This window comes from Drosophila guanche, unplaced genomic scaffold (genome assembly GCF_900245975.1).
Source record: "Drosophila guanche unplaced genomic scaffold, DGUA_6, whole genome shotgun sequence".
NCBI lineage: Eukaryota > Metazoa > Arthropoda > Insecta > Diptera > Drosophilidae > Drosophila > Drosophila guanche.
Window position 1 is genome coordinate 4,992,683 of NW_022995743.1, and position 17,240 is coordinate 5,009,922.

Sequence of the window (17,240 nt, forward strand, 5' to 3'; positions counted from 1 at the left end):
TACCTAATGGTTGAACCACCGAAAAAGAATACCAACAAAAACTAAACACAGTCATAGTTTGAGGTTCGATTCGGGTTTCGGGATGGCCGGCCACACAACAAACAAAACAAAACGAAACAACAAACCCATTGACATGTTCTCTAATTTCCCTTTTTGGATGTCCATGAAATGTCATTATAAAACCCCTTGATATTTCCGAATGGGAGTGGAATATTTGATCCTTTTATTTGTGCTTAAAAAATTCATTTCATTAAATTCTTTAATTGGAATTCAGGGGCTGAAAGTCAGGAATCAGCGAAGCCCAACGATAGCACCCCACCCCCTTATTGCACGACAAAGTGTTAATATATAAATTGTTGTTCTTATTGTTGTTGTTTTTTGTTTATCACCATGTAGAGGAAACGCGGTAAATTGGCCTGGTAATTCGATAGGCAACAGACAGAATTAAATATGAAATTTATTTATTTTATTTTATGTTGAAACAAACATTTCACTCAAATATACACAAAAGTGTGTGTTGATTTGTACTTTGTGAATACACAATCTATGTACATCATAATTAATTCAATTCTAATTGTCAAAATTTATCGTTGAGTAAGGGATATTTTCGACCAACATTCATGTGAATGTGACCTAAATTGAAAGCTTAAAACAGCGAAAACTCTTGGCAGCACTTACCTTCATCGGCGGTTGCCGGATGCTGTTCGGCCAGGACCGCATCCTGGGAGAGCATCAGCGCAACGATGGCCACAACTAGTCTGCCTAGTCCCAGCGGCAGCTGCCGAGCAGTGGAAAAACTAACCATTTTCCCTGTGTATTTTTCCACTTTTCCAACTTTGCTTTAGATGGACTCCTTTTGTACTGCTGTTATTCCTTTTCGAATTGTTGATTTTAGCTGTGCTTTCGCTTTTCTTTCGTATGTTTGCAATCAGTTTTCCTTTTGTTGCGGTGTGTTTTCCCAGTGTTTTTCATAAGTTGTTCCCCAATGGAGGATCCGCTGGCCGCTGTTTCGTGTTTGTGTTGTTATTTTCGTTTGTTTTTCTCATCTTTCTCCGCTGATTTCCACGGCTTTTCAATATGATTCGATGTTTTCCACCATTCGCTGACATACGCCACTAAAAAGAAAATGTGAAACAACAAGCAAAACATTTTCACAAATTAGTTTTCATTTATTCAGCAAAGGGGAACAGGCCACATGCCACAAGAGCAATCCAACCCATTCGAATTGCAAATTGAATAAGAGACGGGTATGGGATTCGACCTTTTATTCCTCTTCTACTCATCCGATATATACATCTATGTATGTACATATGTATGAACATACATCTATGTACATATATCTTTTGGCTGTGTAAAGTGCATCATGTGGGATAGATTCGGAGGAAAATGCTTTGGGGGAAATCAGCATTTCCATGCAGGAACGTGTTCAATCAAGTTTCCTTAATTAGAAAGTGGAATTTTCGTGTCAGAATTTGAATGCGAAATGCAAATCGAAGTATGGTTTGGGGGGGCGGTAGATGTTTGTCGAGGGGTAACAACTCTTTTGTGCTTCTACATGAAAACTGAGGGAAGTCCACGCAGGGATACAGAAATATCTTAAATATAAATAACAGAGAAACCAACAAAATACCATGCTTTAAAAATATTTAATTACATAAATTTGTAATATGGTTATTTGTGTTCTGTTAATACTGCTAAGGATCCCTCGATAGTTTGCATTTTTTTTCAATCTTATTACTCCATACTCCCTCTCTGCTTCACAACCTCTGCCCTGCTCTTCAAACTGCTTGTGCAAAGAATAAGAAAATCCCATAATTCAGATTTAAATATTTAAACCACAAAAAAAACAGCCTGGGCGCAATATCACTGATAGATTACAGTGGAGCCACGACAAACGGACGGGCCAAACGGAATAATGACCAGCAGGCAGCGGGGACTTTCGTGCGCCGTTGGGGTGCCCCTTCTGTTTATGTATGGCGAGGGGGCCAGGGCAGGCCCGATGGCAGTGTAAATAATAAATAAATAAATATTGTTATATTTAACAAGAATGTGGACAAGAGCCGAGTGGGAAAAGAGAGAGAGAGAGAGAGAGAGGGGAATGGGATAAGAAAAGAGAACAAATAAAGTGCGAGAAATGGAATATGGAAGTACATTTGTTGTCAACCTTTCAACATTTCAGCCAAAACAAATTGACCTCAATTTATTATTACCCCAAAAGGGCCAGAGCGAAATTCGTCGTTCTGTCAGTCACACAGAGGTGTCCGCTCCTACTCTATCGCTTTAAGGCATAAAATATCTAGCTTAATTCCAGGAAGGTAAATGCAAAGATTTAAGTAATATCACCTTTCATACATGTCCTGGCACCACCGCCCTATCCCACTCACCCTCTGACAGGCACTCTCCCACTCTCGTTTTTCTCTTACTTTTCCCTCATGTGTTACTTTTATGTGCTCTACTTTATTCTGCCTCTATTCTCCACCGCTTTCTTGAACGCAATTTAGCCACATTTTGTTTTTGGCCAAAAAGGGGGGCTTACAGGCAATTCTTCTAATATAAACACACTCCAACACACACACACACACAGAAGCAGACACGGGTAGTGGGGGGGACGGCGCTTACACATTGACACTTTTACGGGCCTGCCCACCCTGGTACTTTAGCTACTAGAAGTGCGAGTAGCTCCCTGTTAGCCCCCTAGAAAGCGTGTTAAAGGTGAGAGGGCGGCCACAACTTTCTTCATATTTCCATGGGATCAGCAGCAGTAGCAGGGGTGGAGTAGCAGAGGCAGTGGCATAAAGTGGATACAATGCATGAGCTGCCATTCATAATATTACGCGACGCGTGGCGAATCCCTTCACCAGCCACTCCCTCCAGAAGAAGGTGGCAAAGAAGCAAAAGGAGAAAGAGTAGTGGAGGCCCCACTGAAGTGGGAGCCACAAGAATTGGTAAATAAGGGAAAGCAAGGAAAATCATGGAAAAGCAACAGAAAGCAGCAGCAGCAGGCATTCTAGTCTGCGTAACAGAGGAGAAAACTACATGTGTAGGCAAAGCAATCAACAAGCAGGATACGAGTCGAATGAGTTACATAAATAATAAAAGCCAAGAGTAGCAGGAGGACTTAGAGGAGCAGAAACCAGAGTGGTGGAGAAGCGGTGAGGATAGGGAGGCAGAAAAATACAAGCACAACACGAGAGGAGCAAACACAGGAAACGAGTAGAAGGAGGCTCAGACATTTGTATGAATGATGTCTGAGAGAGACCAGGACGAGGACGAGGACGAGGACGACGATGCGAACGACGCATGAATGGCAAATGGCGAAATGGGTGAGTGACGAGTGGCAACTCCTGCCACCACCCAGCCAGCCCCTTCCTGCAGCAGATTTCCACCATAGTGGAGGTAGAAGAGAATCGCAGGAGGACAGCTCTGGTTGCCTGCTTATTTATGCTGTGCCTATTGCTGCCACTCGAGACTCAACCCTAACAAGAACAGGTCGGCCTCCAATTTGAAGGCAAGGAACAAAATGGAATGGAAATGTTAAACATGGTACATGGTATTGGAACATCGTGGGACTATCCATTATGGAGGTTACGTTATGAAATACTGTAGCAAAAAGCAAAACGAAATTAATGCAAATGAAACGAAATGGGATAGAAACAGGAAATTTAGAATAAGGATGAATGGGGGATCCCAGAGAGGAGAATGGAAATAATGGAAACCTGTTGTTTGGTGAAATCTAATTTTCTACCTTCCGACCCAAACAAACACAGAGGAGGTCCCCATAACTTATGAGAGGAAAAACACCCAAAAAAGGAGGAATAGCCGTTGCATGGAACAATAGAAGAGGCGAAAAGGGAGGAACACTGGAGTCCAGATGGTTATTTAATTTTGGGGAAGCCAAGTAATGGCCGCACAGACTGGAGTACAGGTGTGAACGAATAAATGTGGCCAGGTGGAGAGTGTAAAGGGGAGGGGCACAGGAAACTCATTGCCACAGATAAGATACATATATCTTAAGAGTACGTTGTGTGTGTGTTTGTGTGTGTCTTATCTGCTTATCTGGGACGAAAGGGAAAGGTGTGAAAGTGTGCACCAGATAATCTCAGGCAGAGTTATGAATCATTTCGTAATGTTTTCCCGTAAGTCTTGCAACGCTTTTCCATGTGAGGCAGCTCTTTAAGGAGGAACGCAGAGGAGTAGAGTAATAAGGGGAGATTTATGTGGAAAACCTTTCAAATTTGATTTGTCGCTTTAAAACTTCTCCCTTAATTTTTTCTTTCAAGCCAGGAAATTCTGTGCTCTTTTGAGCATTTCCTCAAGTTCTTCTTTGAGTTTTTCCGACGTCCGCCCTCTGTCTGGAATGCCTGGGAAAAATCGGAAATATTTTTAGCCAATTTGCATAAGTGATTTGCTGTCTCCTGTCACTGTATCTGCATCTCTGTCGGCTCCTACACCACACTCTGTCTGATCTCTTCATTATGCTTGCTGTGTGGCACACAGAGGTGGGTCCCGTCTGTCTGTCTTGTGTCTATCTGGGGCACACACAGGTGAGGCACGTGTGCAGAAGCGAGCTGAGAGGCAGGTGGGAGGTACGAGTATGTGCGAGTGGCAACAACGTGACGCTTATAAATTTATGAAGAAAACTCCAAAAAGGAGAAGGATTCCTTGCGAAGGGCCATTGAGGCGGGGGCTATGGTAGGCGTGAGGCATGAACTGGACCCTGCCACATTGACAGCAGGGAGAGAGAGAGAGAGAGAGAGAGAGAGCGAGTGAGAGAATGACAGACACTGCAGTAAGTGAAATTAATTAAAAAGGACGAATGGCGTTAGTCAAGGATTGTTGGCTGCTGGAGGGACCTGCAGAAACGAGAGACGAATGGATGGATGGATGGACTCCGGCGTGGCGACACACACACACACTAAATCATACACAAACACACACACAAACAATGAAGAGACAAAAAGATGTCAACACTTTGTTGAAGATGATGACGTCGTCGTGTAGTCCTGCCATCCCTCGCTCCTTTCCTTTCCGTTTCGTCCGACCGTCCGTCTGTCGCAGTCATCCATTGTTGCAGCCATTGTTTCATATTGCTCTTCTCATTGTCAGCCCTGGATGGTCCTTGTCCACCGTGCTCCTAGTCCTAGTCCTCCTGCTGCTCCTCCTATCCTAGTTCAAGCCTTGCGTTTCTTGCTGCCTGCAAATTCCCCACTCTACTTGGCGTCTGATGCTGTTTATGAAGTGCCAAGAGCCTCCTCCTTCTCCCTGCAGTAGCATTTTTGAACGAATCTGAGACGCCGGCCGGGCGGGCGGATGGGGTTGTTAATAATAAAATGTTACTTCTATTTCTGTATCCTTAATTTGCTCTCTCTCTCCCTCTCTCTCGTTTCACGCTTCTTTATTTTCCTTCCACTTGAGAATGTCGTCCTTTGAAACAGAGTTTTCCACCATCTTTTCGCTGAAAAACTTCACTTTTCCAATGGGAGCTAAGAGTTTCCATGGGACTGCCATGGAGTGTAGTACAAAGAGTGGGGCGAATAGAATATAATTTTTGAAAATTTCTCTAAAACAGAGCTGCAATACGAAAGGTTTCCTTTAAAACTGACGTAATCTGCACTTTTTCCTGGTTTCGTTTAAGTTCAATTAAAAAATCTGTCGAATGTCAAACGAGCATTTCTCTGGGGGGCGACGAAGATCATTCACACAATTTTCTCTCAAATATTTGGCACATATTTTTGTGTATGTGTGTATTCCTGCACATGTATGCATATTTCTTTTGTGTAAAAATAAAATAAAGCCAATTTCCCCCAACAGGAAGAAAGGGTTTTCCCCCCCAAATTTTCCTCGATTTTCTTTGTGTTCATTTTATGACTATTTTGCCTTTACAATTTTTGTTCCTTTAATTAAAAGCCCCAAGGAGTAGGGGCTTGGGGGTTACCGTATCGATGGGTTAGGTATGCAGGATTGCGGCTGTAAACCGATTCCCCTGTGTGTGGCAGGGGCAGAGTTGGGGCAGGGGCATTGAAAATGGAAAATGGAAAAGCCAGTGTGCGCTCAAAGCTCGTAAAATTTCAATGTCAACAATTTCCCCCATATGAGAGTGTACCATATTTACATACTATAAAGTATGCCTCTATATGTACCGGTCTATGGGTATCTCTTTCATGCAATACATACAGATGCCTGTATCTATGACAAAAATTGTTTATTTAATGGAGCACCCCATTCCACACACCCTAAACCAACGCAGGATTTCTGAATTTTGTTTACGGTTTTCCCATTCTTCTATTTTTCAATGTTGTAAAAAACACACAAAACGCGTAAAACCAACAGAAAGGAAAAGGTGGAAAAAAGGTTTAGCTAAAATGGGTGAATAGTCTGTTACCCTGTAAACAAACAAATATGATTCTATAAATATGATTCGAAACAAACTAAATCCACCCTTCAATATTCCTTCTCTAAAGATCAAATAAACCTGCCACAGCTCTTGCCCTAGATACCCCTTTTGGGGAACTACCATTCCAGGGTAACGTCAGTACAGGAGCCGATAAACTCGTGGGATAATTGTCGAGCATAGGAGGCAACACAGCAAGCAGGCACTGGCACAGTGCCGCGTAACGAGTCAAAAGGCGCATCAGCAGCGCACGACACACAAATACACACGAAACAGACACAGACACAAAGAAAATACAGCCACAACCCCAGTGGAGATCCGCCCCCTCTTTTGCCACATATCCTTGGCACATTTCATACGGATAACAAATGCCGGGAAAATTATTTTCAAATGTGCCGCCAGTGAGCGTAGGAGGTGGAGAGTCTGGAGCTGTGCTGCACGGCTGCTGTGGCTGCTGTGCGAGCGACCCCATTCCCCCTTTCAGGCAGAAGCGACAGGCAGGCACATTGTTGCCCCAGACGCACACAAGGGTTAAGGCAAGTTTTATTGGCCCAAAATCATGGTTTGTGGAGCTTAAAGCGGGGCGAGGAGAGAAGGAGAGTGTGAAGTTTACTTTGATGCGGCGCCTTTTCTTCTGGTTAAAAGCGGGAAAAAAAAATACGAAGGGAGACAGTGGCATTGGAGTGGGAGCAAGCATGGGGGGGGGAAAGCTTTTTGTTGCGTTTCCATGAGCCTCCGTAGTCCTTTCCTTTTATCGGGCTCCCTCTCTTTCGCTCTTTGTTGTGTGTTTGTGTGTTAATTGGCGGTCTATGCGTTTATGCAGACGTATCTGTGTATTTACACAGCTGATGAAATGCAGTAGGAAGGAGCAACAGGATTTCTTGGTCTTCTTCCGCTTCCTCCAACCACATTTCACTCTCTATTTCTATCTTTCCCTGCCCCGTGGCAGACACCTGTCACGTTAATTGGCTTTTGCCGCGATATTAATTGGTTTTCTTCGCACTTTATCTTGGCATTTTCTTTACTATTTTTCCTTATCTTTCATTATTAGCTTTTTTAATTAACATAAAAGTCAAACTTTAAATTGCAGCAGCAAACGCATGCACAAAATTATGGTTTTTTCTCATCGCAACTTTAGGAAAACTTTAGCTACGAGTATTGCAGAAGGTGTTTGCATTTGTCTCGGGTTTTTCTCTCTCTCTTGTGTTAGTTTTTAATTTATTTCACATCTTTCTTTGGAATCCAGGTATTCACATTTCATTTATAAAAGAGAACATAATTCTTGAAAATGTACTGAAATTTTACCAAAATTCAGTACCTGTAATATCAGTCATATCTACTCTCTCTCTCACTGTTTCTGACACTTCAAGTCCAGCTGTCCAGCGACAAATGTAAATTTCTCTTCACTAAATCTCGAGTTAGTTAAGCGTGCTAAACTAGGCACGCGATCTTAATTATGTAGAGTCTCTGCCGCTCTCTCTCTCTCTCTCTCTGTTTCTGTTAGAAGGGTCAGAGTATAGCATTGCGTAAGCTTTAAGTGAGGAGGGAGGAGACAGCAGCGTCGACACCTCCTGGCGCAGACCGTAGACCACTTTTGGGACGAGGTGAGAGGACAGCCAGTCAGGCACTTTATGGCCATAACGGAAAGTGCCATTGAGTGTCGCTTCAGTCGCTCCCCTCCCCGTCGCTCTTTGTAACCCTCTTTTTCATAGCACCTGCTGATGGCCACACCCTCCAGTCCATTCCGCTTTGCCGTATGCTCCCTCCTCTAATGGGGATTAACTTTAACCAAAACAACATTTTTGGTTTTTTACCTTCGTGTTTTTGTGGCTCCTAAGTGAGGCTCCTGACATATGCACAAAAAGACTACATCCATACACATTTACATGTACACATGTACATGCATGTTGGCAGGGGGGCTGTGTTGTGTGGGTGTGCAAGGGGAAAGAAGGCTCTGGGACACGCACAGGACAAAAACATTTTTCATCGTTAGACGAGCCGCCGCCCCATAAAGAAGACAAAAGCGTAGACAAGAAAAACCCCTCGCATCATGGTGCACCCTTTGCCACTTTCCTCGCCCTCCTTCTGCTACCCATTGTACCTGATGTTCCTTCATGGTGCTTCTGACCAGCAATGCAAAGAAACAAACACAAAAACAATTCAGGCAATGGACAGACAGTAGGCCCTAAACAAATTTGCGAAGGAAAAATGCAAATTGTTTCAAAAATTATCAAACAAAATGAATAGAAATCCATCCCAAGATGCAACCATTCAGTTTAGTCCATCATCTAGGAGATTTCCTCTCCCATTGCATGCATCTTCCTCACTGCCACTGCTACTATCTCTTTTGGTGCCACATGTTGCAACTGACATTAACCCAGACCCACCCAACGTCCAATAATTGTCGCTTCAACTGAATAATGCATAAATAATGCAGAAACAAAGACACCAAGGGAGAGATAGGGTCAAATGTAAAATGTGGGGTATATTAAGCCATCCCGGATGGTTGTTGGCGTGGTGTGTGACGGGTACCAAAGGGGTAGAAGTGGATTTGTCGACCAACAAAGTGAGAAAACCGCAACGGAGCGGCATAAAAAATGCATAAAACAAGGACAGCATAAAGTCATAAAGTAAAAAATTGTAGACAGCCAACGAGGGGTGGAGATGTGTGGTGGGGAGGGCAAGGGTTACAGGGACAGACAGGGATTGCGTCCTGTGGCAAAACATTGTGTGTGTGGGCCAGGGTAGAGTGTGAGTGTTGTTAGGTCTGCTGGGGCCTTGTTTGAGGTTTCAATAGGTCATAATTCACGCCTAGTCGCCACCGACTTTGTCTCTGCAGGGAGGCACAAGGCAGAAAGGGGTGCACGTGGGTGTTCTGGCTGGCGCCATGAAACCAATATCCAAGGGAGGCAAAACGTCGCACTCAAGTTGGTTGTTTATACATAAAATAAACCCAGGAAAAGAACTGCACTCTGCTCCAGAGGATAACGAAAAGGCGGTGGAGGAGTTCTTATAGAGGAAATATGCAGATGAGATGGAACCTTCAGGGTAAAATGTATAATTTGAAAGTAGAAAAATTAATGGAAAAGTGTACATACAATTAATTGATTCATTGTGATGGCTAGTTTGATATTTTCATGAAAATAAAACTCTTTCAGATCATATTTCCATTCCATAAAAAAGAACATTCAATGCTCATTACATCACTTCACTTTTAGCAGCCTTTCTATATTTTCTTTAATGTCTGGCAGGCCCAAAACACGAAATAAAAAACTATTGCCCAATTAAGATGCATCCTAAAAATAAGTACAGAATATAGTGTACACTATCCATCCACGTGTCGGACATTTAGCAGCCATAAAAAAAATATGAAAGGAAACCAGAAATCGTGTCGCGATAAAATCTAAAGTTAGAATAAACCCCTAACTACGGGACCACCAAATAGCTAAATAAAAACCAAAAACCGAAAATCCAAAAATGTGATGAAACACAGACACATAAAAGTTGGGCCGGGTCGGGTCGGGTCGGGTCGGGCTGGTTGTGGTGTGGGCTTTAATGCAATTTGTATATATAATACGAAATCGGAGTAGGAACGAGTGGAACAAATTTGTATGGGGAAAATTGCGTGCCAAAGGGAAGAACACTTATTGGGGAGGAAAAAAACAGGACGAAAAACGGAATTAAACACAAAACGAGTAGAGGAGTCCTCTGCGCTCGCACCGTTCCCAGGGCCGTTCCATAAAAAGTCTGAATTATGCTCCATAATAAAAAGTTATGACTGTAAAATTTTTTAATTGCACATTTGGGAGTTTATTTTTGTTTATTTAATTTTGAAGTTCTTTTCTGTTTTGCGCTCAGACACCACAAGCTTTCCACAGCTTTTCCCAGGACTCCCCCTTGCTCTTGTTCACCCTGCCTCTCCATTATACTCCTCCCGCTTTAGTCTTTACCACAAATTTGTCAATATTCCAGACACAAATCCGGGAATGACAAAGTTTTCCCTCAACTGTGGTTGAGAAATCCTAAAGTTAAATACTTCAGAATAACAGCTGCAAATAAATTTCATTTGCAAAAGTAATTTCTGTTTTTGAGTCTTTGCTGTGCCTGGGACTGGAGCAATCAATTGGCACCTAACGATAGAAATGTCGATGTGGTCCCACCTTGGAGTTTTCCGTGGAAAGAAAATATCTCGAGTTCTGCTTGGGGGCATTGCATTCCTTATTCCTCGGGTATGTAAGCGGAGATTGTCAAGGAAATTTGATATTTTCTGTCTATAAAGAGTGTTTGTTTATGGGCCAGGTATTGGATGGAAAATATTTGTTAGTTTAGTTTTCCTTTCCTATTTGTATGTGATTTGTCTGGGATGTTTTATAAATGATTTATAAGGAAAGTCTCTTCTGGTTGCAAAAATTCTAATAGGAATGCAGCGAAAAAAGACGCTGGGAAAAGCTTGCCCCAGAAAACGTATTCAAATTTAAATTAGTTTCTCTGTTTCTTTCAATTATGTACCCCGTTCGCATCTCTTCATCCTCGTGCAGTCTGTCTGTCTCCTCATCCTTCTACGCCAGTGACATCTGCCGTACATCTGCATTATTTTGCGGCAAAGAGGAGGACGAGGACTGGTGGTGCTGGGGTCGCAGGCTAATTTGCTTCTCTTTTGCTTTAATCTTTTCGAGTAAATTTACAAATTAATTAAAACAACAAACAAACAAACAAAAAACGGAACGCGCTAAACGGAATGCGGGAGGTTGAAGCAAAGAGAAGGAGCAGGGGCAGGACGAGGATGAGCAACAGTCGCTGGGCCAAAAGTCACAAATATTAAAAAAAACAGAAAGCCAAAGCGTTAAGGGAAACACAAAAAAAACAACAATGATACCAAGCACATACACACACACCCACACACACGCACAGAAAGAGAGAGACAGTGAAAGCAAAAACCAAAACAAAATAAAGGCACTAAAAACAGGAGCTAACAAAAGCAAAAGATAAAAAACCCTCGCAAAAACAACAAATGTCAGGAGAAAAAACTCAAACCAAAAAAAAAAAATAGTTGAAAAGGCAACAAAAACAATAACAACAACAACAACAAGGCCAAAACGAAAATAGTGAAGGAATGGGAGAGGGGGCATGTCCAGTACAGGGAGAGGATGCCATTTCACCATTCCCGCTACCATTGAAAATCCAGTAAATTGAAGGGACACTGGAAAATTATTTGAAATGTTGGATACCCTTTCTGATCGCATCGCTCTTTTAATCTTTTAATCTGAAGATCCTACCCATTGATGTTTGACCCTTGCTTTTTAGTTCGGCCAGAATGCTGACTGCAAACCGTCATACTCTCTGCGAGCACTGGGTATTCTGAGCGAGGCAGACACATTGGAGGCCCCGACGGCAAATGTAAAAAAGTCAAAAGTGGCAAAAAGTTGACGATGGTAGTCAGAGGAGGACTAGAGGGTGGAGCCAGAAGTGGACTCGGTGGCCCTTTGTGGTTGTTGCTGTTGTTGGGTGAAAAGGAAAAGCGCGTGGAAACGCACAGAAATAATAATAATAATAAAAGTGGAAGCTCAAGGAAGTACGGCAGCAAGAGGCGGGTGGGGGTTGAGGGGGTCTAGGCTGAGAGTAAATTATAAATTAACGCTGCAGGCGGCAGGCACGAGGTCAATGTGGCTTCTCTCCACGTCCTGCCATTGCCACTGCTCTTTGCCACTGAAACCGCTATTTGTTGTTTTTTTTTTTTGCTGCTGCTGCTTTCCACCCAGCCCTCCTCTGCTCTTTGACACACGCATGGGGCCACTTTCTGTCTCCTTTTCGCGTGCAAGCCAAAATAAAAAAAAAATGAGAGAACACAAACACAGTCCACACAAAAGGAGCAGTGGCGGGCGGGCGCAGTGCGTCCTCCACTGACCGCAACGACATAACGAGGGAGCAAGCAGGAAAAAAGATGGAGTGGGATATAAAAGGGAGTGGGAGAACAGTTACAGGAGGTGTGACAGAGAGAGAGAGAAACAAGGGTGGTCGCGGTGGTTGAAGGGGAGAATGCGGACAAGTGGTTCAATTGGTAATGGTACATTTTTTTCTGTTTTTGGTTCGTGTGGTAGAAGGGGGATTTCGAAATGAACTATAGCACAGAATCCGTAGCGGAGTTCAAGTGCAGTCACGAGTAGCAGGAAGATGCTTGAGCAGTGGGGGAGGGAGAACAAAAGGGAAGATGACATGATAATTGAAAATAAGTTCGAGATTTGGGAAGAGCTTAAGGGCCGGAACAAGAGCAGAACAGAAATCCAATTTCTGCTTAATAAAGTTATCTAAGCAGCAGACAGAGGGGTGGAGTGTGTGCGGTGAATTAATGCTTCTGTTTAGACAAGGGGGGAGAGGAATGAGACAGTTTAGATCTGGGATATAATATATAGAATGGGTTTATGTTTCAGGGGGTTCCTTTTTTAAATTTACTCTTAAGTTTCGCCTTAAAGTATGAGAAAAAGCTATTTTAATTTCAATTTTCTCGTTGAACTATTTTCAAGGAGACTCGCAAAGGTTCTTTGCATGTTTGGGACACATATTTTTAGTGGATTTGCATTGCTAGAATATTCACTGGAGAAACTTTTAATTTTTTCCTCTTTCATACTTCATGAATATTTTCCATATTTCCCCACGAGTTTTCTCAAGCCAAATTCGTTTCAGTTGTTGCACTTTGGGATTACATTTGGGGCCACCCTGTGGCTGCACCTCTCCACATCGGAGGAGGTGGTCGCAGGAAACGGGCCAACATATCATCCGTTCAACCAAACGCATGACAAATATGCGGGAAACATGAACAGGCGGCCAGGGGCCGACCCATTGGACACGAAAGTCGGGATCCATGCCCCCCCCGGCTACCACGGTGTGTGAGGGGGAGGTGTGTTTGTTGGGGTGGTTAATCAGTAGAGAGTCCCCTGGACACGCGTGCACAATTAAAAATTTCATTGACTCGCAACATGGACATGAGCGGACATCCGTTCAGAGCGGAGTGGCAATGCCGGCAGGGATCAGGAGCACGGGGTACGGGGCAGGTCCTTGGGGCAGAGTCTGGGTTCTGGTTTTCATACATAAATTATGTTTAGTTTTGTGCCGCCGCTCCTGTGGGGATTTTAATTTACTTGCGGGTGTTTTGTGTATGCAAATTACTTTGTTATTTAATCCTTTTGTGTAATCCGCTGGGCATCCTGTTTGATCCTGGGGACTGTGGCATGCCCCGAAGGGACTGTAGCGACTGAATTCAATTGCTGCTCTTTTTCACACTGACACTTAGTCACACTCTGCTGCTGCTCCTGCAGCCATAACGCACTGGGAACAGCCTTGAGCAGGGACACACGGAACTGCCACACAAGGATTTGGCTTTTTGTTTTTCTTCACGAAGATGTGGGCCAACGAACACGCGATGATGGCTCTCGGCGGCTCAACACTATGACACCCACCGACGATGCCGAAACCGCTTAACCATCAATCAGAAAGTGGGCCTACAATCAACTTCTTGGGTCAATCTATGGTTTTCTTATTCAGATTCGTATTTGTGCCACACTACTTGCACCACTTGCCAGCGAACGCGACTCTGACGCTTTTACGGGAACTGAACGGAACGGAACTGTCGCGCGCTTCGCACCGCTTCAAAGTACCGCGAACGTTTGAATCGAGACTGTTCATGAATCGTGTCCGAGGACCGAATCAATGCAACGTTTGGTGGATTGTGGATGCCATCATGTGTGGAACATGTGTGCGTGAGCAGCAGCAAAGAGAGGCAGCACTAGAGAGCGTACGCATGCGCATTCGCTGCTGCTAACGATTCGGAGTCGATGTTAAATTTCAAATTTTTGTTTAAATAAGTCACTTATGCAGGGTTTTTATTTTGGAAAAGTTTACAGCAAGTTTATTCCTCTTCATTTAGGTTCTATTTTTTAAATATTTCTTGGTTCTTTTTGTTGGTCTTACATTAGTTCCATTGGGAGACAAATGACACACATTCCCAATGGGTTCCACAGACAAAGACCGCTCTCTCTCTCTCTCTCTCTCTGACTTCTCTCTACGCTCTCCTCTCTCATGCTGTTACATAGTTAAAAATGTGTACAGAAAGGGGAAACATTGAGAGGCAGGCACTGCTAAATGAGTACATTTTTTCAAGTTAAAGATACATTTCGGAGTAAAGCAATCCACAAGCGAGACCCGCGAGAGAGCATTTGTAGAGGGGAAGCCCTGCACTCGCTCTCTGAACATTATTTGGCGTGTTCGTACTGTAAACCACAGCATTAAATGCCAGAGAGCGAAAAACCTTCAACCATTAAAACTGACCTACACAACAGCAATCAATGAAACGAAAGCGCAAAACCCATAAAGAGCCAATGAAAATGCGTAAATCTTTCGGTAAATGAATTAATCTAAAGAAATGTATGTTTACATTAACATTACATTTAAATATCATATGCCAACAAATGTTGGAAAATATATTGAAATAAAATTAATTACCCATCGAAAAGACATGGGAATTAATTCCTCCATCAAAGGTTAAAAAAAAACAACCGATACAAAATAAATACGGGAAAATATCGAACATTAAAATCAGCAGAGCAGAGAAAAGCGAGTTAGTGCTCTCTCTTTTATTTGTATTTTTTTGTTGGTTGATTTTAATCGAGAAACGCCAATGAAATCAGACCAAAGCGCTTTCCGTACGGTCCGGTCCGTCAGAGATCATATCAGTTCGGATTCTTCCTTTGTTTTAACTTTAAATGGAATCTGAATAAGGGCCAGAAACCAAACCAAATCAAAACAAAGATAAATGCCACTCGTTCTAGCCTGAAAGTACAATGGGTAGGCAGTAGTAATGGTATAAAAAACATCACATTTTAATACCAATTAGGATACTTTTTCGCAGGAGAACGCAATGCGAATGCGAATGAATGAGTGGCATGAATTAAGGCAAAAGAAGTGCGGAAAGTGAAGGAGACCAAACAAAAGAAATGGAACCTGTTCACCTGGACAGAGGGCATGAGGCATAGTTGCAGGCACAGGTACAGGTATAGGTAGAAGAAAACGAGAGAAAAATCTTGAGTGGACCTAAAGATACCCATTGTTCAGGCTTTCTATGGTGGAAACGGCAAATGTACAGCCATAGAAGTTAGTATTCACTTTAATTCAACTTAAAATAGATAGTTTCAAACCTTATTTATGACTACGAAGAATCAGTATTGCTATAATCAAAATCTTTCCTTCCTTTCCATAATTCTAAAGGGAAACGTCTTTGGTGTCAAGTATACCCAACTCTTCTCTGAGTACAGGGTATTTAAAATTAAAACTAAATAAAGAAAAGAAGATGTAAGACTCAGTGGCAGCGTCACAGCATCGCCGTTGAAAGATTAAAATCAGAATCAACGTAAACAGCAGTCGGGAGAGAGAAAATAATGCAAATTCAGATGAGTATCAAAAAGTTGAAGTTGAATTGTGGACAGAATTGAGGGCGCAGGGAGAGTGGAGAGAAGATGGGGCACTGCAGCACTTCCGAGGAGGAGCAGCAGGACAAATGCTCACTGAACAGAGAATAGAGAATGACGCCCTATGATGGGCACACGGACAGGGCAGGGCAGGGCAGGGCAGGGCCATTCATCAGTGGGCAAGCGAATGGGTCCATTACACGGCACAAAACAATTTTGAGAGCGGGGGATAGAGGCGTCACGGCACCCCTGAATAGACCATGGAAAGGTCAACGAACTTTACACAAAAATATATCTTTCTATAGATGGAGATACAAGAACTCTATAGAGGGAGGGAGAGAGAGAAACGCAGGCTTGATAAAAGTTGTCTGTCATCAAGGAAATGACAAAAGAACTATGAGCAAATGCCAGGAAAGGATCAGGAGAGTAGATTGCATTGCTTAAAATCAAAAGATTGTTTAAATCTTTTTTGTTGCTTAAAATAAACTTAGTGTAAATCGTCTTTATTTCACTTAAATTTAAGCAAAAAGATAATTCCAGACTATACCATAAATTCAATCTTATTCCACGATAATTCTAAAATCTCATAAGCCATCTGAGTGAGAAATAAACACTTTTTCACCTGAATATTCTGCTCCATCCTCACCGCTCCATCAAATATATTTCTCTCAGTGCACAAAGAATAAGCAATGACAGTCCGAGTGCCGAGTCCTGAGTCGCCCCGACAGTAGAACAACAAAATTAAGTCGGACATTTAGTTTGGATTATGGCGAGAGGAGTCGAAAGTCGAGCATTTCAGGCGGCTTAAATTGTACGAGTATTTTCTCTCTGCATTTCCATTGTTGCCTCTCATTGTTGTGCCGCCGCATCATCTGTCCGCCGCTGTTTTCTGGGTTCAGGAGGTTCGGTTCTTCTCTTTTTTTTATTTGTGTGTATTCTTTGGTAGTATTTTCTTGGATTATGCCTCACTTTGGGGTCAGAAGTTGACACGCCCAGGCATTTGCATAGGAACACAAAAGAAATCTCGACATCTTGAATCTCTAATTCCCAAAAACAAACGATTCAATGAGTGCCGTTCTGTATCTGTTTCTGGTTTCCGTGGCGGAATATCAAAGAGGCGAAAATACTGGTAAAACTGTTCCAGTAATGTCGTCAGCTTTTAGGCCATTAAGGTGTCCTTTTTTCCACCGACTACTGCTCAGGCTACGGCTACCTAGCTATAATCTGTATTATAATTTCATTGCCAGACAGACATCGCACCTGTTACGCGCTCCTTAAGCCAAAAATTGTAGTTCGGGTTACAAGTCTCTGCTCTGTATGTTTTGTCTGTCTGGAGGTGGATTGGAACGGATTGGGTTCTGTTCTCTGTTTTACCCGGCCTGGCGCTTGAT

General features: G+C 42.8%; 1 protein-coding gene across 1 annotated transcript in view; it reads right to left on the minus strand.

The window, feature by feature from the left end:
- LOC117584278 overlaps positions 1-14,054 on the minus strand; it is a 51,929-nt gene extending 37,875 nt beyond the window's left edge. The window contains exons 1-2 of the mRNA XM_034273099.1: positions 13,556-14,054; positions 679-1,115 (exon numbers count right to left, since the gene is read on the minus strand). Coding sequence (XP_034128990.1) covers positions 679-805 — 127 coding nt within the window. The 5' untranslated portion in view covers positions 806-1,115; positions 13,556-14,054. The remainder of the gene's footprint in view (positions 1-678; positions 1,116-13,555) is intronic.
- Positions 14,055-17,240: the final 3,186 nt, after the last annotated feature.